Source organism: Agelaius phoeniceus, chromosome 14 (genome assembly GCF_051311805.1).
Source record: "Agelaius phoeniceus isolate bAgePho1 chromosome 14, bAgePho1.hap1, whole genome shotgun sequence".
Lineage (NCBI taxonomy): Eukaryota > Metazoa > Chordata > Aves > Passeriformes > Icteridae > Agelaius > Agelaius phoeniceus.
Genome location: NC_135278.1, coordinates 1,193,250 through 1,219,267, shown reverse-complemented (window position 1 = coordinate 1,219,267; position 26,018 = coordinate 1,193,250). Strand labels below are relative to the sequence as shown.

The following is a 26,018-nucleotide window of genomic DNA, read 5'->3' as shown; positions in this document are numbered from 1 at the left end:
GAAGGATAACGGCGGGGCGGGCTTACAGCTCCCGGCACGCCGCGGGGCCGGAACTGCCGGTCGTGGCGTGCCCTGACTATCGGCGTTGCGGGTGCTGGTCCCGACTGTGCCGGCTCCCATGGCGGCGGTGCCGCCGCCGGTCTACGTATACAGCCCGGAGTACGTGACCCTCTGCGACTCCCTCTGCAAAGTGCCCAAGCGGGTCAGCGCCGCGGCGGGGGCGAGGGGGCGCGGGGAGCACAGCGGTGAGGCCCGGGCGCGGAGGCAGCCGGCGCCCGGCACGGCGGTAGGAAAGGAGGAAGCGGGGAAAACTCCCGGCGAGAGGAGTGTGGGGTTAGAGCGGGGATGGTTCGTCTGTGCGTTCACATCGCCCCTGGCACCGCGGGCTTGGACACTGAAGCGACAATTTCCCGGGAGGCTGTGCGCAGCTGTGCTTCTGCCCGGGACACTAGAAGGCCCTTTCACACTGTATGGGCACGGGCCGGAGAAGGGACCCGGGCAGGGAAAGTCGCTGCTGGGAGGAGTCTGAGCCACACCTCGTCTGCGAGTCCTTGGGCCCCTGGTTGCTGGCTTTGTGTCTCCTGCTCTCACAGTCTTATTCTTTTCTTTAGGCCAGCATGGTGCATTCACTGATTGAAGCGTATTGCTTGCTTGACCAAATGAAGTAAGTGCTCCCGTTTCTGTGAAGGAATGTTTTAGTCTCCACTAAGGTTTGGAAGGTGCTGAGTAACTTCCAGTTTCACACTGTCCCTGCTGGCGGTGTGATTATAGGAGCCCTCACTGCGTATTTGCAGGATTAAAGGAAAATGTTTGTTTTGCTACATGGACACGATTACAGTAATTATGGCAGGTGTAATTCATGGTTACCACCTGGGCTGGTGGAGCACTTATAGGCTTGTGCCTTCTCTACAGAGTGTGTGTCACCCCCATGCTTGAGACTCCTGGGTAGGGTGACAGTCTTGGTGCTGCTGCAGATCCACTGATCAATCAGTGCTGATGTAGAGAGGGACCATATTGTTTTGGTGCATTGTAATATATCTGAGAGACTTTTTGTGAGGTCTGCATGCTGTTCAGGAGAGAAGACCGGATGAGATCTGGGGCAGAGAAGTGAGGTACCTGCTGCCTAATTCGGCTCTTGACGCTGGGGCATGTGAAGGGCAAAATAAGAAAGGCATAGCTCAGCCCCTCTTGTGAAGCTTCTCATAAAATCTTAGAAAAAATGTACTCCAGTTCAGCACAGCCAGAAAGTTTTTTTGAGACTTCTTTTTTAAAGGAAATTTTTTTCTGGCAGAGTGTGCTTGGGAAATGACTGCAGGCATCGTTATAGAGGAGACCTGAAGGACTGTTTGACTGGTGGGAAGCATCAGGGCCAGCCTGGAGCTGGGAGCTTCCTATGTTCTTCCTGTAGTAACAGAGCTGTGCTGCACTGCCTGTGCATGCTCCCACTGTCCAAGTTTTGGGGAGGGTTCAGTGTGTTGCAGGATTTGTTTAGGCATACTGCAAAGCACCCAGATCCAGGAAGGTGCTGTGCAAGTCGCTTGGAACAGTGACAGTCTCTGCTTTGGGGCAGGTCACAGCATGTGAGAGGCATTGCGCAGCTCCTGATCTAGGCTGAGGTCCCACCACAGCGCTGTGCTGTGCCTGGGCTTTTCCCTCCATTAGTTCCTCTAATGTTTGTAAACTGAATGTTGGATATGCTGGGGAATGCACAAACAGAGAGAACACGCAGAACAGGGAAAAAAAGTTGAAGCAAAGTGGGAAGGTTAATGCAGGCAGCACCTGCAGTGTTATTCACTGGGGTGGGCACCACAGGTAGTGCCAAACTAGGGGCATGGCCTGCTTCAGCTTAGTTGGGTGGCTTTCTAACTTAAGTGACAGCCCAGTGCAAGAAGAAGAGGGAGTTTTGTTTGCTTTTACAACAGTAACAGCCAAAAGAAGGCTCTTACTGTAAAGGCTAAAGCTGGACATTCCAGCTGAACACTGGATCCTCTTGCCCTGATGTCCTCCCTTCTTCCTCTCTGCTTAGGATAGTCAAGCCAAAAGTGGCCTCCATGGAGGAAATGGCGAGTTTCCACACAGATGCTTACCTGCAGCACCTGCAGAAGGTCAGTGAGGAGGGGGATGATGACCACCCGGAGTCTGTGGAGTATGGACTGGGTAAGGATGCACATCTTCAGGAAGAGATAGAGTGCCAGGGCCAGGATGCTTTTTGCTGGAGCTGCAGTTAGAGGGGTGAGCTCTGGGGGATGCTAGACTTAGTTTTGAAAGGAAACATTCTTTAACGGGGTGCTGCTGAACCCCATCAGTCATCTGACAGGCTGGCACTTTCCCTAGTGCCAGCTGAGGGTAGAGCTAGCCTCACTTTGCTGCTCTGTATAGCTTGGCCCGTCTCTTGCCGACTGGGTCACTCTGCTGCTCTGAGGCTCTGGAATGGGATGGAAGGCCTTGACGCTGCCCTCGGGCTGGAGCTGGGACTGGCTGCTGCAAGCCTGCTGTGGGGAGGGCATGTGTGAACAGTGGCCTGGAGCTGTAGTGACCAGAGCAGCTGCAGAGCAATCTGGTGACTTACGTGTGGAGCAGAGGGCTCTTGCCCTCCTGGACCTAAGACAGCTTGAGAAATGCAGCAGGTAAAGCAGGTGAGATGGCTATGGGCAGTCTTGGTATCAGGAATGGGAAGAGCGACCCAGAACTGAGGCAGAGGTGCAGATTCTTTGCCGCTCTCATGAGTGTGCCTTAGACTTTACATTCCTGAAGCTGCTCTGCCTACAGGAAGACAAACAGCCCTGGTATCATGCTTTGTGGGCAACAGCTGCAGGGAGGCTGCTGTAGGACTAAGTGAAGATTGTACTATAGACATAGACCTACAGTTTATCTAGGCTTGGCTAGTTTGTGGATGTCCATTTTTAGGGAAGAGGTACGTCAGTGACCATGCTAGGGCTTTTCTGGTCAGGTAGACAGAGACTTGAAAGTAGTTTTTTTGCGAGATTGGTGTGAGGAACCAGTAGGTTCAGCAACCCAGAGTTGATTCAGGACACATTTTTAAATGAACTGAGTGCAAGAAAACGTTGCTTTTTGTGGTGGGTTGATTTCTGTAGTGTGGTCAGGGGTTTTTTTGCTAGATGCTCACCAAGATACAGTCTCTCTCCCCCTCAGTAGGGGGGGGGGAGAAAATCCAGGAAAAGAACATGTAGAGATAATAACAGGGAGGTGAGTCTCCAGTTACTGTCACCAACAAAAGTGACTCTACATGGGAAAATTAATTCAATTTATTGCCAATTAATAATGGAGTAGTATAGTGAGAATTCAAAATAAAACTGAAATCACCATCCCCCTCATCCACCTTTCTTCCCAGACTCAGCTTCACTCACTGCTCTTCTACTTTCCCCCTCAGGCAGTGTAAAGGGACAAGGAACGGGGGTTGTGGTCAGTTCACACCTCTCTGCTGCTCCTTCTTCTTCACTCTTGCCCCACGTGTGTGTGGGGTCCCTCCTGCAGGACACTTTCTTCCATGAACTTTTCCAGTGTTAGTCTTTCCTATGGGTAGCAGTTTTTCAAGAACTTCTCCAGTATGGGTCCTCCATGGGGCCAGCTCTTCAGGAACAGGCTGCTCCAGCCCGGGTCAGTCTTGAAGACTCAAACAAAAGGAATGTGCTTCCAGTGAAGGAAAAGGCCTGTTGTGTCTGAGGTGCAAACTCTTACATGGACTCTTACCTGCAGGTTACGACTGTCCAGCCACTGAAGGGATCTTTGAGTATGCAGCGGCTGTGGGAGGAGCCACCATCACTGCAGCCCAGTGCCTGCTGGATGGCAAGTGCAAAGTAGCAATTAACTGGCCTGGAGGGTGGCATCATGCAAAGAAGTAAGAAAACAATCTCTTCCCTTGTGTTTTCTCATCTGGTGTCTGAACCCAGCTTCCTAGCTCCCAGCTTCCCTGAGAACTCTCAGGGTGCAATGATCTAGTTGGAAGAGAAAGCAAGGTGTGAGGGAAGGCAGGAGATAGAGAAGAAGGAAACAGAGGGCAGGGCAGAGGCCTGAGAAGAGGCAGGTCACTGCCCAGTGCTGGTGCTGTCACTGTCATGTGCTGCAGAGCAGGTCTGGGGCAGGTGTACTCACACAACATCTCAGCCCATTTCCTGGTGGGCACTTGGCTGAAAATGGCTTCAGCTGCAGCTTGCTGTGAAAGGAGACTTGCACTCAGCAGAGCTGAGCTTTCGCTCTGTGCAGAACTGATGTCTTGGGAAATCTTTTGTTATATTCTGTCTGGATTGCATGGCTTAAAAAATGCCTGTAATGAAAAAGTCTTAGCAGTGTTGCTGCTGCTGAGCTATTAGCACTGTTCTGGGAAGCAAAGAGTCTGTTTAAAAATAGGCATTTAACACTCACCAATCCCAAAGGAGTCTTCCCAGTCACCCTAGTAAGTTGGTGTGTGATGGTTCAGGGTAGATGCCAGCCCAGTGTGAAAGTCCAGCCAGACTTACTCCAAACTGCAGGTGCTTGATTCTAGGACCTGTGTCCTTAGCAAAATACATTCCTTTTGTCAAAAACACCTGCTGTCTGGTGGTTTAGTTGGTTTCCAGGGTCCTAAAGGTAGGAATGACCTGGAGCTTTGGAAGCTCTTGGTTCAGATAATGCCTTTGGGGTTGAGAGTAAGATGCTGAGTAAGTGCCTTTTCTCAAGGCAGCCTCACCCTCCCTTCTGGCAGTGATACTCAGAACTTTTCTGGGTGGATTTAGGGCAGCACAGGGGAATCACAAATGCTGGACCTGAACTGCAGCTCCGACACTGCTCTGCTTTTGACTGAACTGGTGTCCTGCTCTGCTTTGAGTTTCAGAGATGTGTATTACTGCATGGAGAGAGTGCCCAAGACATGCTTCCTTGTGGGCTACGAGGAAGGGGAGAAGTATATAATCACAGTTGAGTCAGATTTTCAGGATACCTGTTAACACCTCTATTTTCAGCATTACCGTAAATGAACAGAGTCACTGGAAAACACATGTGCTCCATGGCACCTGCAGAGAGTGAAAGCAAGTGTAGTTCTGCCACTCCTGGCTTGCTCCTCACTGTTCCCAGCTGTCGCTGAGCGGGAAATATCAGAGAGAATGAGCTGAGTGCTGTGACTGGAAGCCAAGAGGAATTTTCCAGAAGTGCCTCTTGTATCCTGATACAATTTGTGGAAAAGGGATTTGGGTACTCCTGTTGCCAAGTATAATGCTTCACTTTAAAACAGCTATCCAGAGCAGATTTAAGAATGCACGTGGACTGGTGCTAAGTGGTGAGGGGGACTTGACTTCAGAGTGAGGCTGGAGTAGGGGTCAAGAAACTTTCTTGTTCCTTTGATGCCAGCAATTAAGCTGTCCCTGATGAATGTCAGTGATATATCTTTACATGGTACACCTGTCCTCTGTTTAGCTGCTGGGACTCTCTCCTGGCTGAGCCCAGGAGCTGTATCGTGAGGGACTGCATGTGGGACGTGCCATTTGCATTTTCCTGGGAAGAGAAAGGAGGGAGTTACTTTGGCAAGAGGCTTAACCTTCATAGCCTGAGACTTTAAAACAGCAGGAGAATCCTGTGACTGGCTTGGGCCTGCCTTTCACTGCCAGGACCTTCCCAGGACTTGTGACCCAGCCAGCAGGGATGGAGTGGCTGCCTATCTATGCCAGTCCAGAACTCACAGGAAAATGGCCAAGGGGACTCTCCTTTTCACTCAGAGTGGGTTTGAGTCAGGTGGCTCTGAACTTCTTTAAAATGTCTCAGGTGCAGAAAGCTAACATTTTATTTGTTCAACAGTGCAGTGGTCAGAGGTACCCTCCTCAAAACAGTGTCTTTCTGCAGAGCTGACTGATGCTTATCCAGCTGCCAGAAAGCCCAGAGTTGAGAAGCAGTTGGCACAAGCAGTCCTGTTCTCTGTGCTTCTCAGCCATGCTTTGAACTGTTCCTGACCCGTCTCTTGGTCACTGCTCAGCTGAGTTTTCGTACTCCTCTGTGCCCCTGTGAGGTGGACACTTGCAAAGTCAAAGTGAGAATGCTGAAATCAGTGGTGATTGCATTGGCAATATTCAATGTCACAGACATTGTTTTCACAGGGATGAAGCTTCTGGTTTCTGTTACCTGAATGACGCTGTCTTGGGGATCCTGCGACTGCGCCAGAAATTTGACCGCATCCTTTATATTGATTTGGATTTGCATCATGGGGATGGTAAGGCCCAGCAAAGGCTGCAAACAGCACAGCTACACAGACTCAGGAGGGAATGGGAGAAGGCAAGGCCTGTCTGCACAGCAGGGGTTTACGTGCTGCAACAGCCGTGGCTTCGGCTCCTTTCGGTGCAGTGGAGTTCCCTCAATCCATTTATGCCTTGTCCTGCTTTACAGACTTGCCCAATGCTGCTCTTTAGACCTCTCTTGTGGGTCTGGGCAGAAGTCTTGTACCTAAAGCAACAGATAATGTGTCTCAGTATCCCATCCTGGCAGAGCAGTTGCTGTCAGGGTTTAATTGTTTAAGGGTCCATTGCAAGAGGGAAGCAGCCAGTAGTAAGTGCTGCTTTTAAAAGAAGGCTTGATGCTATAAATCTAGAGGCAAAGCTGGCCTTGCTGAAACTGCTCCCTCCTTCAGGGACATTATTTCTACACCATTTAACATTTCCTGCTCTCCTAAATTTTATGCCGTGTTTCATTTTGTTCCATTTTCTCCCTGCATTTGGTTTCTGTTAAGTTTCCTATTATTTCTTTTTTCCCTCTCTACGCCCACTGTCTTAATAGTGTCTTTAAGGAAAAGGCACGTTGAACCACAGCAGCATTGAGAAAAAGCAAGAAAGCCCAGTAGCACTGGTTCTGATCAGAGCCAAGCTCTGGCCAAGTGACCCCTGCTTAGATCCCTCTCTCAGCTTCACAGGCCTAGCAGCACAGGCAAGTGCTGCTACCATGGGTAGTGACGTGAGATATTCAGATCCATTCAGTACTGATTAGCATGAGACCTGCCAGATTCATAGCAGTTGTGATTTTTGCTGCAGTTGAACTCCAGTCTCTGTGGATTGAAGATGTATTGAGCCACATCTGCATTTCTACTTTGCTTATGGTGCTCCTTCTCTGCTTGCTGCCTGTGTGTATCAAGCAACTCAGTGTGTTCAGACTCTGTCATTTATATAAATGATTCATGAAAGTTTTTTTTCAATTTCCTAATAGGAGTTGAGGATGCCTTTAGTTTCACCTCGAAGGTCATGACTGTTTCTCTGCACAAATTTTCACCAGGATTTTTCCCAGGCAAGTTGAACTTGTGAGGTTTGTGCTCATTTGGTTCACACGTCACTGGTGAGGCCTCCATAAAGGCAAGACATAAAAGCATGTCTTGCTGTCTCCTGCGACCCAGGAGAAGGAAAGAGGAGGAGCTACATGTTTTGCATTTCCCCCTTTCTGGTTGTAGCTGAGCTCTAGGCAGAGTTCCTTTGATGCTGCATGGCAGAATTGGGTGAAGGATAGAACTGGGTCACTCCACCCCGTCTTTCTTGGTGGTGGCAAGTGGACTTCTTCATACGCATGTTGAATGTCCTGGCTCTCATCTTGCCTTTGAGACACCCCACGCATCTCTTGCTGCTGCTCTACTTTCCGTTCTAATTGGGGTATTTCTGTTGTGCAGGCACTGGTGATGTGACAGATGTTGGCCTGGGAAAAGGTCGCTACTACAGCGTGAATGTGCCCATTCAAGATGGCATTCAGGATGAAAAATATTACCAGATCTGTGAATCGTAAGCCCTCTTGCTCTGATACAGCTGGCTTGGATGGGATTTTAGAGAGAGAATAAGATACTACACATCTTAGTGTTTTTAATTACAGTCCTTTCTTAAGCTTTGTCCCTTCCCCTGTTGCAGCCTTTGATTACAATGAACATGGACTGTAAGTTCTCAGAGGTCTTGTATGAATCCTTAGACAAACTGAATATACAGAGACATTGTGGGTGGCTGGAGGGATCTCTGCCGCAGGTTAGCCTATCTCCTTAGATACACCTCCACAGGTGTCTAAGGAGAGACTGAGAAGTGACAAGTATTTTTTTAGCTGTAGACTTAGGGCTAGATGTTTTTTCTTCAAGTAAGTGCTCTGAATTCTGACTGTGGGACATATGCTTGGGGCTTAGCTAAAAGCATTTTCCTAGCACCTTCTGTCTATGCTGGAAAAATAAAAGGCTGAAGGCTGAATATCTGACAGTGACAGCTGCCTCCTGGCAGTCCCGTGTCCTTCAGCTGATGGTTGGCCTCACAAGCTGTTGCCCATGTCAAAACTGGGCTGCAGGGCTTGTTCTTTTCCAGGGGAGAGGAGTCTCAGTGCAGGGCTGCAGGATGTGGTAGCATCCACCTCTAACACTTGAGGGCTGAAACCTCTCTAAACTTGTAGGCCAGTAGGGCAGTCATGCGGGGACCATGCCTCCTGTTGGCTTATTGGTGTTTGCCATTGCTGGGGCAGAGCAGCCCTCTTTGTGCTGGAGGACATGCTTTCAAAAGGCAGCTCTAGGGTCAGGAACCCACTCAGGAGGAGCCTGCTGCATGTATTCACCGCTGAAGGACATCATAACTTACAATAGATTGCAAGCTGTGTATAGCTGAAGCTTCTGCAAAGAGACTTAGAGATCTCTTTGAGATCTATCCTGGCTGGGAGGCAGTCCACGGGCATGACCGTGGATGTCTCATCCAGCTGTTGTTTGAGGGTAATTGCCTGTATTTCCTAAAACCACGATGGGCTTGAAGCATGAAGCTCTGTCCAATGCTGGTTTTTGCAGGCTGACTACATCCAGCACAGAGCTTTTCCTCGTAGTTTTGCCTCAAGAGCCATACAGGAGAGAGGAGAGTAAGACCCTAGCCAGTCTTCCTCTGTTTCTCCTGTCCTCTCCTGGCCTGTCCTGGTGAGAGGTGTCTGAGAGTTCAGGATTGTTGTTTTGCCAGACCCTGATTTCCACCATAGCTTTCACAGGGCAGAAAAGCCCCTGGATCATCATGCAGCCAAAAGGCAGACTGTAAATGTGGAGTTTGATGCTACCACTAAACTGGTGAGGTCTAGATCCCCCTCTGCCATGTTATCAGTGGTGCTTTTGCATTCATCAGCCTTTTGATAAGTGCTCTAGGAGCTAAAATTGCTGTGGAGGTAGAAGGCTCAGAGCAGAGGCTGGGAGCAGAGGTAGTGTAAACTGGTATGAGTTGGGTGGAAGCAGAGAATGCAGAAACCCTGAGAGGCATTGGTGGATCCGAGTGACCAGGGCCATGCCACCAGCATTCCTCTGGGGTGTGCTGGCAGTAACTGGACTGCTCCTCTTCTCTAGAGTGCTGAAGGAGGTGTATGCCGCCTTCAACCCTGATGCAGTTGTGCTGCAGCTGGGGGCGGACACCATTGCTGGAGACCCCATGTGCTCTTTCAACATGACACCTGAGGGAGTGGGGAAGTGCCTTAAGTATGTCCTGCAGTGGCAACTAGCAACTCTTGTCCTGGGAGGAGGTAAGTGCATCCTGCTGTTCTCAGAGAAATGTGTTTGTCCTCCTGTGACCCTGCCTGGAGTGCCTGCCTGCCCTTGGGCTCAGGACTGGCAAGGGTTTAGCAGGGTGACTGCTAGGCAGTGTCAGGAGGATGCACTGTGGCACAGTACTCTTTTCTCACACCTGAAATCATTTATACCGACAGGTGCAAGTCTCAGTACTGACTCAGATCTTGAGTTAAAAGCTGCATGGCTCCTCTGGAGAAGAGGAGAGGCCAACAAACTGACCCTGACTTCTCAGTGACATCTCTGATTCCCATCTCTGCTGATCAGCCCTTTGGTGCTTCTCTTTAAAAATGAGCACTGTGTTCCCAAACCTACCTTGGGCACCTGGTGATGAATGGTTTCATTAAGATTCAAGCAGGGGCTTGGGATGAGGCCTGCAAGATATAGCAGGGCTCTGATACCCACTGAAAGCTAAGCTGGACTTATCTCTGTTGTGTTACCTAACCAGCTGCTTGTCCAGTGGGGAGAGCACAGGACAGGTGTTATGTTAACAGAGCATTTCAGAACAACAAAAGCCCCTGTGTGCCAGGGAAAGCTCCTGAGCTCCGTGACTGGAGCCGGATCAGCTCTAGGTGTTGTCCTTTTTTAGATGGGGGAAATCATGTATAGCATATTAAGACTAAAATTTGATGTGCCTGATGCCCTTTGTTTTGGAAAGGTCATGAGTGTTCAGTCCTGCTGTGGCTTGCCTGTGAGTGTGCTGGAGATGTCACCTGTCAAACAAAACCCAAAACTTCTGTTAAAAAATGAAGATCAACTATGTGTCACTTGTAAAAATAGCAAAGGAGTGTCCCACCACTGCAGTATGTGGAAGCATTTAAAGTGGTAATTGGGGGAGGAGTAAAAAAAAAAAAAAAAAAAAAAAAAAAGCAGGGAAAAAAACCCACTGCAAACAGAAGGAAATATTGGAATAATATGGTCTGTCGTGTCAAAGTGCTTTTCTCCCTTTACTCTTCTAGTCCTCTATTCTGGAAAAAAACGTAGCTGAGTCTCTTGCAGGATTGCTTTCAGCTAAGGTTTCTCCTTGTGGGCTCATGTTCCTTTACCATGTAGGTAAACATTTCCTGCTCACTGTGAAATCTCATTTCAGTGTAAAACAGTTGCAAGTTGTGTTTCATATTTTTCCTTTCAAACATGACGGTGCTGAAGAGCTCACCAGTGTATAGCTGGGCATGTGTATTTTGCTTTATAGGTCAAAGGCTGGTATTAAAAAGCAGGAAGCCCCCATTTCTGCTGCAGCCTGCTGCTTGAGAATGGCTCTTCTTGTTGCCAGGAGACAGTTGAGCACATGGGGTTGTGAGCTCATCCTGGGTCTGAGATGGTGGCTGGAGGACTGGCCTCTGCCACACTGGATGTAACTGGGGTTCAGTTTGAGTGGTCTGCTCTTGCATACACTTTCATTCAGACTTAGCCTTGTGTAGCCAGCAGGTGCAGAAGGCAGATTTTGGCTTGAGTGGAGGAAATAAGCTGAACTCATGTAACCTGCACACAGTGGTTTCATGATTTGTTCCCTCCACCTAAATCTCTTTTTCTCTTTTCCTTTTCCCCACTCTTTCTCCTCAAATCCCAATTCTTGCTGGAAACAGGAGGTTACAACCTTGCCAACACCGCTCGCTGCTGGACATACTTGACTGGGGTCATCCTTGGGAGAACACTGCCCTCTGAGATCCCTGATCATGAGGTAATGCTTTGAAAAGCCCTCCCTTCTCCTTGCAGGAGAGCCAGTTGTTCTGCCTAATCCACACACGCATCCTTGCCACACAGTCCTGTTTTGTGAAGACACTTATGTAGCAGTATGGTGAGTGCTCGTGCCCAAAACCAGAGGCTGTCTGCAGCTTTCTGTGAGGGGTTTCATGTGCCCATAAACTCCAGTCTCAGATAGTAACAGAGAGGATGGGCAAAAGGATTCTCTGGTTTGCTCAAAGACCTCTTTAGGATGTGCCTTTTGCCTTCTCAAGGCTTTAATTTTTTTTTTCAGCTGAAGTTTGAGTGACCACAGTGCCTGTTGCTCTGCTTTCCTCCTCCTCCCCCTGAGGGTTCTGTCTGGTGACAGCAGTGTCTGGTAAAGAGTAGCCAGGGCCCAGCACATTCCAATAAGTTGCTTCTCTCTGGAGCTGACACAGAATGCACCTTGCAAATATTCTGTCACTATATTCGAGTCCTGTAGTTGTACAGGGATGAACTTCCAAACCACTGGAGCAGAGAATTTCCCCAGAAGCTGGCCCATTTTCTCCCATTTTCTATGCCACTCGTGACTGTCCACCCTTGGGGCAAATCTCTGAATGACCTTCCTAGAAATGTCTATTCTGACTCTAAACATGGTGCAGACTCCACTGACTCTAAACATGTTATCAGCTGTACTGAGTAGACACACATAAGAGACATAGAAACCATAGCAACATGCTTTCTGTAACATCCAAAGGGAATTCAAAATTCTCGAAAGCTGTTGTAACAGGCTTGAAGGAGGAAGAGAGGGTGACAAGCTGGGGAAAATCATCCTCTCTTGTTTCCCCCTCAGGCTGAGTACTATTATTAATGGACTAACAAAGGTAGTGCCTGAGGTAAGGGTAGGAGAGGAACACTGAATACACATCCCAAATGACCCTCATTGCCATTGTTATCATTTCATAAACTGGTATCACAGAGTACAGCAACAAAACAATCCTGATCCCCCTCCCTGCTCTGAAAAATATTATCACAAGGAACACATATATGCTCACACATATGTACCACACCCACATGAACAGACCAAGCAGCATTGTCACCAGTGGTTCTGTACCTAATATGAACAAATGCTTAGAATCAAATTTGTTTCCAACCCACTGTAGGCAGATCTGTTGTTATATCAACCCTTTGTGCCCCATACTGGGCACGAATTAAGGTTGTCTTAGGAATGGTATTTTCCAATTTAGCGCTCCTGCTAAGAGCATGAACAATTTACTAAACAATAACAGCAACAATACTAATGACAGAGGGAACAAGAAAACAAAAAACAATTCACATAGAAACATCCCTGCCCCCTGGCAATAGACAAAACTGCATAGCTTCCTCTGCCACATTATTTAAGCTGGAAGGAATCCCTTTTGTCTGGAAGAGAGTCCCTTTCCCCTGCCCTCAGCAATGATGAGAGGTGGTGTAGAATAACCTCCGTGTCCTGGCCATGCCTCCTCCCAGCTACTCTAAAAACTGACCCTGTCTTGGCCAGAATCATGACACAATCGCTTACAGTAACCTGTGATTCTGCGTTAGCACATCAACCCCATGTGCTGCAGATTTCCTGCACACTATCTGAGCACTCAGCCAGGAGAGACACTATCCTTGCAGCACACTGATTTTTCCTTTCCCGGGTGTTTCAGTCATGTCAATGCAGTGTTCAGCAAGATGGGAAGTGAATGGCAGGATATGTGATTACAGCACTTGAAATTTAATAAGAAAAAAATCCCATTTGCAGGTAACTGTGAGTAAAATGAGTGTCAACAGCTTTCCCAAATAAAGCATTGGGATAGACATTTGACTGCTTTTTGGTTGCTTCACTGGACTCTGCTTCCCATCCCTTGAACTGGGAAGTGGTTGAAAACTCCAGGTGGACACAGACACTGCTGAAGTACCACCTTGATGTAGTGAAGCTACATGTGGCCCTTAGGCAGAGAAATGTTTTTTTGCCTTTTTACAAACAGGTACCCATGGGGAGACCTCTCTCTAGCCTCAGCCTTCAGAGACCTCCCTGTTGATTTTCCTCTCCTCCTCCCTGCAGTTCTTCACAGAGTATGGTCCCGATTACGTGCTGGAGATCACACCAAGCTGCAGACCAGACCGCAATGAGCCACAGAGAATTCAAGAAATTCTGAACTCTATCAAAGGTGCGTTGTCTAAGCCAACACTCCTGCTTCAGGCTTACAGGTTTTTTTAGAGAGGGCTTCAGAAGAGCTCGTTGGAGTCTTTCTCACTAACTGGAAAAATGAACCACATTCACTTGGCTGCTCATTAGTGCAGTGTCATTGGCCTCCCACATCCCTTGGGATTTTCAGGGTTGGTGGTACAGAGTTATGGGTTCCTGTAGCAAAAGTTGCCATTGCCTTTGTTCTGGCTGGGCAGGGAGCATGGGGCCTTGTCTTTTTTGGAATCATAGAACAGCCCAGGTTCTAAGGGACTTCAAAGATCATCTGGTCCAAACTTTTCGTGGGAAAGGGAGCACAGACAAGATTATCTAGCAAGTCACATCCTGAAAACTTCTGACAGTGAGGCCACTACCACATCCCTGGGGAGTTTCCTCCAGTGATTGATTGTTCTCACTGTAAAAAAAAAAGCACTTAAAATAAGGTGAAACTTCTCCTGGTGCAACTCACACCTGTTGTCCCTTGTCCTCTCCATGTGCCTCCTTGTGAAGAGAGAGCCTCTGTCCTCTGAAGCCTACAGAGCAGGCTTCAAGCACTAGATTACTATGATGAGGTCCCTCCTAAGCCTTCTCTTCTGCAGGCAGAGTCTTTCCTCATCGGGCAGGTTCTCCAGCATCTGATCACCTTTTTGGTTCTCCTTTGGACCCTCTCTGCTTTGTCCATGTCTTTCATGATTTGTGGGGAACATAACTGGACACAGTACTCATCGTTTGTCAGATGGACCTGGAATGAGATGATCCAGTTTTTCTTAGTAATGCTCCTACACATGCTGCACAGGATATAGTTTGCTTCGCTGCTGCAGCAGCACACTGCTGGATCCCATTCAGCTTGCTGCCTATCAGGACCCCCACATCCATTTCCACAAAGCTGCTTCCCAGTCACACAAATCCCAGCCTGAACTGGCTACCTTCTATCTCAAGAGCAGGACCTTGCTTTTGCCTTTGTTAAACTTAAAACTGTTATTTTTAGCCCAGTCTTCCAGCCTGTCTTGCTCTCTAAGATAGCTCTTCCTTCTGACCAGTTCACCGCAGCACCCAGGTCGGTGCTGTGGTTGTTTTCAACCACAGCAAGGTAATTTATGATGTTGAGCAATATGTATCAGTATGAGCCCCTGGAGGACCCCACTTGTGACAGGCTGCAAGACCATGTAAAAACCATTGATCACCACCCACTGTGAGCTCCCTGTGAGCCAGCTCCCTCCCTATCCCCTTTGCAGATGACCCATCCAGTCTGTGTCTTTCCAGTTGGTCCAGGAGGAGGCTGTGGAAAATAGCTTTCTGGAATTGGGACAGGTCTCCAGCAGGCAGGACTTGAAGCTCTTCAAGTCCAGGACAGGCAGCTGGGTGAGCTGTGCCAGCTCCAGCATTGAAACTCATTCAATGCCCTTACCCATCTGTCTTGTCTCTCTCTGCAAGAAGGGCTTGGAGCAGCATGATGGGGCTTGGCACCCCTTTTCTGTCTGTGTGTGTTGCAGTGTGCTGGTGTTCGGGTAGGAAGTCCAATGGCTGTGGATTCCTTCAGGTGTCCATTCCCAGGCACAGGCCACTCCTAGGGAGAGGGCATCCCTTCCCTGGGGCCATGTCCAAGAGGGTAGGAGGAACCACTCCAGAGCTGGAAGGGAGGGCTGTGCACTCCTGTCTGTGAATCCAGCCTGAAAGAAGGACGAGGCAGCAGGGAGTGAGCATGCTCATCTCGGATGCTGGTCCATTAATCCCGAAGCAGCATTCAGCATAGTTGAAAGCATTGGCAAGGTCCCCTTGTGGTAATTTCCAAAGCCTGGCTCGAATGAGGGCAGCAGCCTCTGCAGAGGGAGTGAGGGGTCAGCAGGAACTGAGATCTGTGCTGAGGCTGGAATTCCCATTTCATGGTCTAGTCCATCAGGCATAGGAGTGGCACCCCTTGCCAGGTAACTCCATCAGGCTAAAATATCAGTGGAAATACCCTTTTTTGCTTCCTTTTGTTTGCAGGAAATCTGAAGCATGTTGTTTAGCAGAAAAGGAAGGCTCAGGCAAGAGCATTTCCTGTGGGGAAGACAGCATATTTATGTGAACAACTGATGAAATTTGTGGCTGCAGGGAAACTTTCAAAGAAAGTACTGTTGGTTGGTTAATTTTTTTTTCTCTTTAAAGAAGAAAAGCTGCCGCATGCCACAAGCACTGTGGCTCTCCCCAGGCAGGATTGGCCCTCCAGCCACAGCCTTCCAGTGCTGGCAGAGCCTCCCTTGCTCCTTTCCCCTTCCTTTTTTAACACCACAGTTTGTTCTCACAACTGCTTTTAAATGTATTTTAAGAGAGGAGCTGCTCAGAGCTGTGAGCCCTCCCCAGCTGGAGCCCAGTGCTGTGTTACCTACTTGGCAAGGCCACAGCCTCAGAACTGCCCACTTGGGAAGTAGAGTCTGAGGGCTACCCTGGTTGTGTCTCTTACCCGCAGAAAGGCACAGCCATTGTGGTTTTAACTGGGAATTTTAAAAAAAATAAAATACTTGAAATACTCTTCCAGCTCTTTGCTTTCTTCTTCCACCCACCCTGTCTTGCCAGTGCTCTTTTCCACAGCACACCCTCCCCCGCCGCCCCCCACTGCAAAGCCATTTGTGAGCTCCTGAAGTCCTGCACAGAGGGAACAGAGCCTGGAGAGCCTCTCAAGAATGTCAAGGGCAATGCAGGGCATTGTGGCAGCTCCTCTTCTGGGAGATCTTGGATGAACTTCCAGATGCTCTGGTGCCCCATGAGAGCTGCCATGAGGTGTCTCAGCAAGGGAACAGGTATACAGGTATGTGGAGCAGAACTCTCTCAGTGCCAGGAGCCATGGAGCCTGGCCTCTGCCGCCCTTGTCCCCTCATTCTCCTAGCCCATGGACTTTTTATTGTGCTGTTTTTTATAAAGATGCCTAGTCACTGTAGGAAAGCACATTTCCTGTGGCTTTAATTAGATTATGCTGGAAGAAACAGCAAGACAAATGGGTTCCCAGCCTGGCCTTGGCTTTGTTTCTTGCTCTGTTGTTTTTCACTGCTGATCGAAACAACAGGAAATCTGGTGTGGAGACAGGTCAGCAGGATGTGGCTCCCATAACTCCTGACCCCTTGCCTGCTTCCATGTACCCCTGGCACCTGGTGTGGTGTGCTGTGGTGAGACCAGTCTTGTGTGGTGACCGCTGGCAGGAGGCTGGTGCCCTGAGAGATGTCAGGATTTGGGACTGCCCATCCAGGGAAAAATGTGAGGAATGAGGGAACAGAGAAGCTGGCCAACTGCTGCCTCTGACCCACCTCAGGGCCCCATGTGCTCTGTCCCCACAGCAGGTAGACTGCCCTTGTGAGAGCTGTGGGAGCTGTTTCAGGAACACAGTTGGGAAAATAAACAATAGGAAATCCCACAAGTGTCAAGGGTTGTGGCTTTTAGGTGAGATGCCTCTTGGGTGGAAATCCCCACATCCCCCATCCAGAGTGGGATGCCCGTCTTGCCGCCCACTCAACGGGAGGGGGTAAGCCGGAGCGCCGTTCCAGTCCCTCCCTGTCCGGGTACGTCGCTGTACCCGACCCGCCTGGGGCAGCCCGCGCTCCTCTGAACGCTGCAGTGTCCTCGTGGACGCCGGAGATGAGCTGTTGACAGTCCCCTCCCCGGGGCACGAAGGACCTCTCGTGGTGGCGATCCTGCGCTGCTGCCCTTTCGGGGCCGAAGAGATGCCGGCGGTAGGGACTCCGCCTGCTCCCCGCCCCTGTGGCCCTCCAAGGCGGGTCCCAACCGCCTTGTGGGTCATCTTGTGCCTGCAGAAATTCCACGTCCAGAACCGCGCCCCGGGGAGACTCTGGAGCCCCACGGAGCCCGGCTCGCCGCTCGCCTGGGGCTTGGGGACGCAGCCGCGGGGCGCGGGGAGCCGCCCCCTCCAGGCCGCTGGCCCCGGCCTCATCGACTCGGACCCGACGGACAAGGTGCTCAGGTCGCTGGTGGTGGAGCTTGGCCTCAACAGGGCGGACGAGCTGCCGGAGCTCTGGTTCGGTCACCACGAGCTAGACTCCCAGTCCGACCTGCCGGCCGGAGCGCGGCTGGGGCGGGGGCCTCCTACCTCACCCCACCAGTGAGCAGCGTCCCGGCTGCCCCGGGCACCAGCGCAGCGGGAGCGGAGAACGCTCGGCACCCGGCCGAGTTTGGGACGGGGCGGGAGAAGGAGCTGCGGTCGCGCTGCCTGCCCCATAACGCACAGTCGTCGCTGTGGGCCCGACGGGCGAGGGTCTCCAGCCGCCGTGTAATAAAATCCGGAAGGATCGTTGTTCCCGCGGCTGTGCCCCTTGTCCATTTCGGCGAAGGACATTGCGTGAAGCAGCCCTTGATGGAAGGAAGGTGGGCGCCCCAAAGCTCCAGTGTGTCTTCTCGGCTTATGATGTTCCCATCCTGTTGTTGAAAATTATACAACTTTCCTAGTAACTTCTAGTTAAAATTTTTAATGAATTGTTTTAATCAATCATGAACAGTGTAATTTTCCACCGTAGCCAAGCACTTAGCAAGGTTAGTCATAAACTGCTATTGTGGGAACGCAGGTCAGGAAAATTACTAAAACTTTTAAGTTTTGCTAAACCAACTTTGATACACTTCATTGGACTAAGCATGGGAGAGACAAAGTGCTGAAACTGGACTCACGGAATGCAGAATTTATAGTCTGCAAGAACATTTTGCATAACCCAGAGATAAAGAAACTAACAAAGACAATTCAGCAATTGTCTTATCTGGGAAAAAGATAATAAGATAATGTTATAGATACATATTATAATATTGGCTTTTCACAAATACTAAAATAGATTTATATGTGTGATGTTAAAGTAACTTTCTAACAAATACATTGTTTTTATTTCTTTTGTTAATTTAGCTTAGACATAGTAGTGAAATAGCTATGCTTGTGTTAAAATGCCTGCTTGTATGAAATAACATCCAGTGAACACAGGATGAGGACACCTGCTACAGATATGCCAACTATCAGCACTCACCCAAAACAGGAGATGATAAGAATGGATTAAAACCACAAGCAAGGAATCTGCATGCTCTAAAAAGGCAGACACAAGGAGGAGCCATGCTAAACAATTCTTGGAACATGTAAACTAGTTTGGGGGGAAAATTTACTATGCATAAGGGCCTATGAATGAGTAACAGGCTGATGTAATGGAAAAGGTATTTAAGGGGTATCCCTGAAGATAACAGTGTGGTCTTGGCTAAGTGCCAAGATGCACCTGGCCGAAATAACCTTTGCTCTGTGGTCCTTGTCTCTTACTGTCCTTTATTAAACTTTTTAAATTTTCACAGGAGAGTGAACAGATTTTTCACAGATCATAACAAGACTGAAAATGTAGGCTAATGAGCATGAGAAGTAAGAAATCTGTAACCAGTAGAAGATAAAATACTAATCAATGAAGAGAACTATGTATTTTACAGCAAATGAACATTAATTGCTTTGCTAAAGTGCATAAATAATGAAAACTTTTGGAAGTGTGCAAAGTGTGTAAGTTGCGAGTGTGTATCATAGGTGGAGCTCCCTCTATTCACCCAGCACTGTGAATAAAGTAATACTGCTCTCTAATCTAAACGTAGAGTTTCATTTATCCCGCCGTTTTCGGTGACAGAGTCACCCTGGGGGAATGGGACCTCTGTCCCAGCCACACCCTGCTACGGGAGCAATGCTGTGGAGACGTGCTAGGTGTGGGGCTGTTGCACTCACCGGGGTGCCTGGCAGGATGCGGGAGCCTGGGACTGTCCCGGGGACTCCCGGAGCACTGTGGGGTGGGGACACGTCTGCCGCCGCCTTTGGGAGGGCAGCTGGGACCACTTGGCGCTAAGGCCCAGCATCAGGTTTGGGGGCTGCGTGGGGTCCCAGCTCTACCCTGGGAGGGGCCGTGGCAGGGGGGAGACGCAGGTGTGGGGAGGGCAGGTGTGGGCAGGGAGAAGTCCGGGCACAGGTGTTACCCCTGGCTCGGCTCTCCCAAACAGCAGGACCAGAACGTAGCGGGCTGTCCCATGCCATCAGCGATGACCAGGATGACCACAGTACCCGGCTAGGAGCAGGGAGTCCCGGACAGCCGTGTCCCGGATCGGGGTGTCCCCGTCAGGATCGCCGGGAAAGGACAAGCCGTCCCGATCTGTCACCTCGCGAGTGGCTCTGGACATCCGAGCCGCCAGGGGGAAGCATGTCGCTGCCGCCATGCTTTGTACTTCCGCGGCGGGCCGGAAGCACCCGTCCTTTCTCGGCAGAGCGCAGCCATGGTGAGAGCGCGGTGGCGCGGCTCCCCGCCGCCATCCGCCGCCATCCGCCGCTCACCGCGGGCTGTGGCCACCCCCCCTGGGCGAAAAGCGGGGGAGGGAGCCCGGCACTTGGGTCCGGGGGACGGGAGTTGGAGGGAGCCGGGGAGGGATGGCTGGGGGGGCAGTGCCTGGCGGCGGCCCGTAACACACCCTTTAACACGTCCCGTCCTGTAGGCCCGCGGCCCCAAGAAGCATCTGAAGCGCGTGGCTGCACCTAAGCACTGGATGTTGGACAAGCTGACGGGCGTCTTCGTGAGTGCGGGCCTTGTTTGGGGTTAAAGCTGGGGTCGGGCGTGGGTTTGGGGTTGAGTCTGGGGTCGGAGGTGTGGCCCGGGGTCGTGGCAGCCGCAGTCACATCAGGAGAAGTGTTCGGGTGCTGCGTGGGGGCGAGCGGCGAACAAGGGCAGTTGGACACGGCAGGAGGTGTTTGTTTAGCGTTAGGGTCTTGGTGAATAGCTTTCGTGTTCCCCCGTTTGCAGAGGATGTGATGGGGTCGTTGAATGTTCTTTTTTAGTCTGCCTATTGTGCTTTTCCACCTCCAAGTTGAGATGGATGGTTGTGCTCTTTTGGGGGCTGTGCTCTGTGAGGCTGGCAGGACTTCGGGGAAACTACTGTGAATACCAAGAACAGAGAGCTTCAGCCGGTCGCTGCCTGTGTGGCAGCTGCGCTTTGTGCTGCTGCCCTTCCGTGGTCTTGCGGGAGCTCTTGGCGCTATGGTTTCCTTCTCTGGGGTGGTTGATGCTGCTTGAGCCTCCAGCAGAAACTTTCTGTCGGCAGGCTCCCCGCCCATCAACAGGCCCACACAAACTGAGGGAGTGCCTTCCCCTTATCATCTTCCTGCGCAACCGGCTGAAGTATGCTCTGACGGGAGATGAGGTCAAGAAGATCTGCATGCAGAGGTTCATCAAGATAGATGGCAAAGTCCGCACCGACATCACCTACCCTGCAGGCTTCATGGGTGAGTAGGGTTGGGGCAATTTCTTAGGCAGCTTTTCTACACTGGCAGGAGAGTGTTTTGTGGGGCTGGCATTATTTGAGGGGTAAGGTTTCCCTGCTGGAGTTGAAAAAAAGATATGTATAAGCAGTGGTTGCTTAGTTTGGAATTGTGCACTCCAGTGAGTACCATAGTCATATACTTGTAGCCTGAAAGTGCCTACTTGACCTGAGTATGTTGCTGTTCAGATTCCAGCCTTCAGCAGTTTTTGCTAATTTGCAATCTGTTGGTGCAAAAGATGTGAGCCTTTGCTCAAGGGTAAATCCCAGCCTCATCAGTCACACCCTAAGTGTTGTTCAGCAGTTTCTGTTTCTTTTTAAACGTGAACTTCATCCCAAGTAAGGGTCTTGGGTAATGAGCTGGTAACAGCTGCTGTTATATTTCCCTGTCTGCAATCAGATGTCATCAGCATTGAGAAGACAGGTGAGCATTTCCGCCTGGTGTATGATACCAAGGGTCGGTTTGCTGTTCACCGCATCACACCTGAGGAGGCCAAGGTGAGGAGCTTTGTTGTGGTGTAAGGGTGGGCCCAGTTGGGTTTGGTTGGGGCAGTGCTTCCTCTTTGGTATCTCCTGAATGAGAGCTGATGTCTCTCTTCTCTGACAGTTGAGGCCATGCTGCACTTGAGATTGGGGCGCTCAGAGTTGGAGTGAAGATCTCTTTGTTACATAGAAGTAGTTCACAGATGGCTGTAGCGTCATTGTCTGGTCCCGGAGATGATGCTGTTGGCATCAGAGAGTTTTGGGGTAGAGGGGAATCTTGGCTTTGCCAGCTAACAGTGACTAGAAACATGGAACTGTCTGTGGCATTAAAGCCTTGAACTTCTTCCCAGAGCAACAAAACTACATACTCACCCCAGATGCTGGGGAGCAACTTCCTCATGCATCCCTTAATCCAGGCATGGTGTTCCTCAGCTGCAATGCCACTCTCTGGTTTGCATCTCCTTCTTTCAAGCAGGCTGTGCAGGCACGCAGCTGTGTGGATGGCAGAGCTGGCTGTGCTGGAGCCAACTGTGGTGTAGTTCTCTTTGTGATGTACTTCTCTGATGACTACTCTGTGTTGATCTGTGAGGTCCAGAGAGGCTGTGAGGGAGTTAGGGTAATAGGCAGGAGGGAAATCAGTGCCCTTGAGGGGACAGATCTCTGTTCGGTCCTGGAGAAATGCAGCCTCTGTCTCTGTTGTGTGCCATGGGCTTTGAGGAAAAATAAGGGAACTGTCCTGGTAAAGACTTGGCTGTGAAAGTGCAGCCAGTGTTTGTGAGGAGGCTGAAGCTCAAGGTAGGCTGCTAATCCCAACAGCAAAGGTATTTTGGGGTGGGGCCATAGCAGAGCTGCATGGCAGCTGTTCAAAAGTAGTTACTGAGGCAGGGAGCTGGACAAGTCACTCCGTGGGCTCATGTTGTAAGCCCTGAGTGTCTGGGTGTTCTGCTGGCTGGTGGCTCTTTGCAGTACAAGAGTTCACTAGTCCAAGGTACTTCTTGCTGCCTCAGCTGAGAGATGTTGGGTTTTGTTTGCAGTACAAGCTGTGCAAGGTGAGGAAGATCTTTGTGGGCACCAAAGGAATCCCTCACTTGGTCACTCATGATGCCCGCACTATCCGCTATCCAGACCCCCTCATCAAGGTGAATGATACGGTCCAGATTGACTTGGAGACAGGCAAGATCACAGACTTCATTAAGTTTGACACAGGTAGGTCTTGCATTGTACCCTTCCCCACCGTGGAGAGCAGTCTAAGTTAAATGCTAGGCATATTTGCACTGAAATAGAGAAGCAGCGGTGTCAGCCTTGGGAAGGGGTTTGTTTCCCAGGAGCATGTCCACCTGGCGCTGGAGCAGGGGATTCTTCCTGCAGTGGGAAGCATTTCACAGGGACTTGGCTGTTCTGAGGCACCAGGTAGAAGCAGCGAGCTGGTGGAGAGGTGCTTCAGCTTGTCTCTTGGTGGTGAGAGACAGTTTCAGCCACAGAGCTGTGAGCGTTGCTAGCACGGGTGGGATGGGAATGTTTGGTAGTGGGCAGAGCCCAAGTGGAAGGACTTCACAGCACTTGGTGCCAGCTCTTGTCACACCTGTATTCCCTTACTCAGGTAACCTGTGCATGGTGACCGGCGGTGCAAACTTGGGCCGTATTGGGGTGATCACCAACCGGGAGAGGCACCCTGGGTCGTTTGATGTGGTTCATGTGAAGGATGCCAACGGCAACAGCTTTGCCACCCGGCTGTCCAACATCTTCGTTATTGGCAAAGTAAGGCTGTGGGGGCACCAAGTGGGGGGGTTCTCTTCTTGTGAGGGGCTGCTGGCTGAGACAAATAGCCTTGCTGTTTCCTTGGGCAGCTGTCTTCCCACACAGTGGAGCTTCAATGCTGGCCTCAGTTCTGACTCGACTCCCTGTATTTTTTCCTGCTCTGGGAAGGGGAAGAAGCATTTGCAACTTTATCAGTGACTGTGTTTTCAAGAAGCAGCCCTGAAACCTGAGAGCTGGGGGCTGAGCAGTGCTCAGACTTGGTGTGATCTGAGCAGCTGCTGTGACTCCAAGTGCCCCCAGAAAGCCTCTGCTGTTTTCCCATCCCTGAAGGTTCTTTGTTCAGGTTATGGAGGGGGCAGTGTTTTGGTTTTGGCTGAAGCGCATTCTTCATGGATGTGACTGAAAGGCAGCTGTAGATCTGTGCATCCTTGGCGCCTTCCTTAGGGGCCTCTGCTGCACCAGTGCCATCACCACATTTACCTGACTGACCCAGTATGAGCAGGGGTGGGCTTGTGCTTCTTTCCCCCTTAGAGAGAGAGAGAGCTGTGTTGCTGTCTGGGTTTCCTGATGTGAAGTGGTTTCTTCTCCCTTGCTGCAGGGCAACAAGCCATGGATCTCCTTGCCCCGTGGAAAGGGCATCCGCCTGACCATTGCTGAAGAGAGAGACAAGAGACTGGCGGCCAAGCAGAGCAGTGGATAAAGTCCAGCTCAGGCTGGCTCTGGTGCTGTCAGTGTGTTAATTAAACTGTTTACTACATGGCTCTGACTGCTGGGGAGTGTCCTGGGGCTAGGGTGGGGAGCCATGCTGCCAGTGCCAGGCCCTGCTCCCCAGAAGGTCCTGCTTCTCCTGTCAGTCTGAGCAAGTACCACAGCCTTATTCCAGAAAGGCAAGGAGGAAGGGTGGGAGAGCCTTCAGACTGCTCTGTCTGTTCCTGGGAAGGTGCTGGCACAAACGCTTCTGGATGTGCAGGAGGAGCAAGGATATGGGGAGAGCTAGCTGGGCTCTCCTGTAGACAGTAGTGCCAGATCAGTTCGAGGAGCTACTGAGGGGCTACCCCAGCTTTGTTGGCTTCAAGGGTGTTGGCACTAAGTGTCCCAAGTGGGGCTGCTCCTCCGTGTCTTTTCTGTGGAGGTGGAGGGTGCAAGTGATCACACGGACAGCCTGGCCTAAGCAGGAGGGGAATGGGCTGCTGGAGACACTGACCATCAGCCTGGCCTTCAGGAGCCAAGGAGCTGGGGACTGGTGGTGGCTTTGGGAATGGCCCTGGAGGACAAGGTGGGCTGGTGTGGGCAGTGTGCCCAGTCAGGAAGGCCCAGTCACACTGGGCTGTGCCAGGAAGGGTGAAGGAGGCATTGTAGGGAAGGGGAGGCTGTGCCTGGGCATGGTGTACAGACTGGGGCCATCAGATCCAGGCAAGTCTGGGCACTGGAGTAAGGCCAGTGGAAAAGCTGGAGTGATGGAGGCATAGAAGAGGCTGAGGGCACAACCTCTGATCTGCTCAGCCTGGGGAAGAGGAGTCCTGGGGCCACTCTCACTCTGCCTGTGTCAGCGTTGTGAGCACCTGTCTTCCAGGATGGATGGGGCACAGATGTGCACGATTGCAAAACTGGCATCTTTTATCAGCTTCATCAGGTGTCCATGGTGAAATGTAATTGAGCCTCATGAAGTGTCTGCAGCCAGCTGTATTCTGATATGCTCAGGAAAGCTGAATGCTTGTGGCACTGCCCATGTTCCCTCGAGTGTTGCTGTGCTGCTCCCTCTGGATGCTGTGCAGGCTCACAGCAGCATCTCCAGGGTCTTACATGGTGCTGGCTGTGGGCTTGGTGCTTGAGCTGTCCTGTGATGCACAGATGTGAGCAGCCAGAAATGTGGAGAAAATCCCCACATTTTCATGCACAGAGCCAAAAGCAAAAGTCACTTAGTTTTTGTGTTGTGAAAAAGCTTTAGAAAATAGCCAAATTGAATATTTGGGAAGGTAAAACCCAGTTGTTATACTAGCAAAAACTCCAAAATGGCAATGAAACCAACAGGTGGGAAAATTCGGGGTGAATGAAGTGTGTGCAGTTTGGGGGTGGGTATTGCAATGGATTATCCAGTGCGGGTCAGTTAACCAGATGAGGTTGCTTTGTGTGGGTTATCCCAAATGAACTGTCTGCTGAGCATTATCGCGGGTGGATCTGATGTATGTCATCTCTCTGTGTTTCTCGTGCATCTCCCCGCCTCCCTCCGTGTCCTTTCCCCGCTCCTCGGCTGTGACCTTCCGGTCTCTGTCCCCCACACGGCGGCCCCGCGGGGCTCCCCGGGCCGGGGCCCCGCCGAGGCGCCACCGTCCGGTCAGTAGCTGCTCCTGCAGCCAAGAAAGCCGCGAATGCGCGTTGACCGAAAAAGGGGGTTTCTCCCTGCTGCCACCCCCTGGCCAAACTGCCGCACTGCAAGTACACAGCGAAACCCGCGTGTGCGGCACCGCGGTGGGAGCCGCCTCCCGGTAAGGACGCTCCGCTGCCGTCCCACGGGCACCATGTCGGCGCCTCTCGGAGTACAAAGCGCGGAACTGCGGCGCCGGTACCGTCGGAATGCTGCTGCCGCCCAACGTTTGAGTGCCCCTCGCGGCCGCCGGGCCTGGTGCCCGCGCGGGTATTTGGGAGCGGCGTGGCAGAGCGTGGGCGTGGGGCCGGGCGGTTGCAGCGGTGAGATGACAGAAAGCCTCAGCGAGTGCGGAAGAGCCGCCTTGGGGCCGCCCGGGATGGCGGGGAAGAAGCTGCAGCCCACCGCCGCGGCTGCCGGCCCGGGCGGAGACGGCCACATCCCGAGGCCAGGGCTAGGTGTCTCTCCATGTGGCCAGAGCTCCCTTGAGCCTCTCGACCGACCCTGTTCGCCTTGTGCCACTGCCTCTGCTCCAGCATCGCCCCTGAAACCTGCCCTGTGTCCACTAGCCACCCCACGCGGCAGGTTGGCCGTCGAGGTGTCCCCCAGAAGCCCCTGCAGAAGGAGGGATTCGTGCAAGGTATCTACGGTAATAACAGTCGCTGCTGCTTCTTTCCCTTTGCCAGAGGCCGCAGCTGAGCGTCTGCATGTCCATTCTTCCCCGA

The 26,018-nt window shown here is 51.1% G+C and overlaps 2 protein-coding genes across 4 annotated transcripts; both read left to right on the top strand.

Moving 5' to 3' along the window:
* The first annotated feature begins 23 nt into the window (after positions 1-23).
* On the top strand, positions 24-18,975 carry HDAC8 (histone deacetylase 8). 3 transcript variants are annotated; one of them, XM_077186092.1, is made up of 11 exons: positions 24-159; positions 612-664; positions 2,027-2,157; positions 3,718-3,859; positions 6,084-6,196; positions 7,180-7,257; positions 7,631-7,739; positions 9,302-9,474; positions 11,104-11,198; positions 13,272-13,377; positions 17,180-18,975. In XM_077186092.1, the coding sequence occupies exons 2-11, from the start codon at positions 618-620 to the stop codon at positions 17,806-17,808; spliced, it is 1,623 nt and encodes a 540-aa protein (XP_077042207.1). In that variant the 5' UTR covers positions 24-159; positions 612-617; the 3' UTR covers positions 17,809-18,975. The 3 variants fall into 3 exon arrangements, with proteins under 3 accessions (XP_077042207.1, XP_077042206.1, XP_054497104.1); XM_077186091.1 differs by having other exon boundaries at positions 35-202; XM_054641129.2 differs by lacking the exon at positions 17,180-18,975 and adding an exon at positions 15,381-15,911 and having other exon boundaries at positions 42-202.
* A 603-nt stretch (positions 18,976-19,578) lies between these two features.
* On the top strand, positions 19,579-23,687 carry LOC129125996 (small ribosomal subunit protein eS4). Its single transcript, XM_054641713.2, has 7 exons — positions 19,579-19,655; positions 19,869-19,946; positions 20,472-20,652; positions 21,088-21,185; positions 22,205-22,376; positions 22,771-22,928; positions 23,527-23,687. Exons 1-7 carry the CDS (start codon positions 19,653-19,655, stop codon positions 23,626-23,628), a joined length of 792 nt encoding a protein of 263 aa, XP_054497688.1. The 5' UTR covers positions 19,579-19,652; the 3' UTR covers positions 23,629-23,687.
* Positions 23,688-26,018: the final 2,331 nt, after the last annotated feature.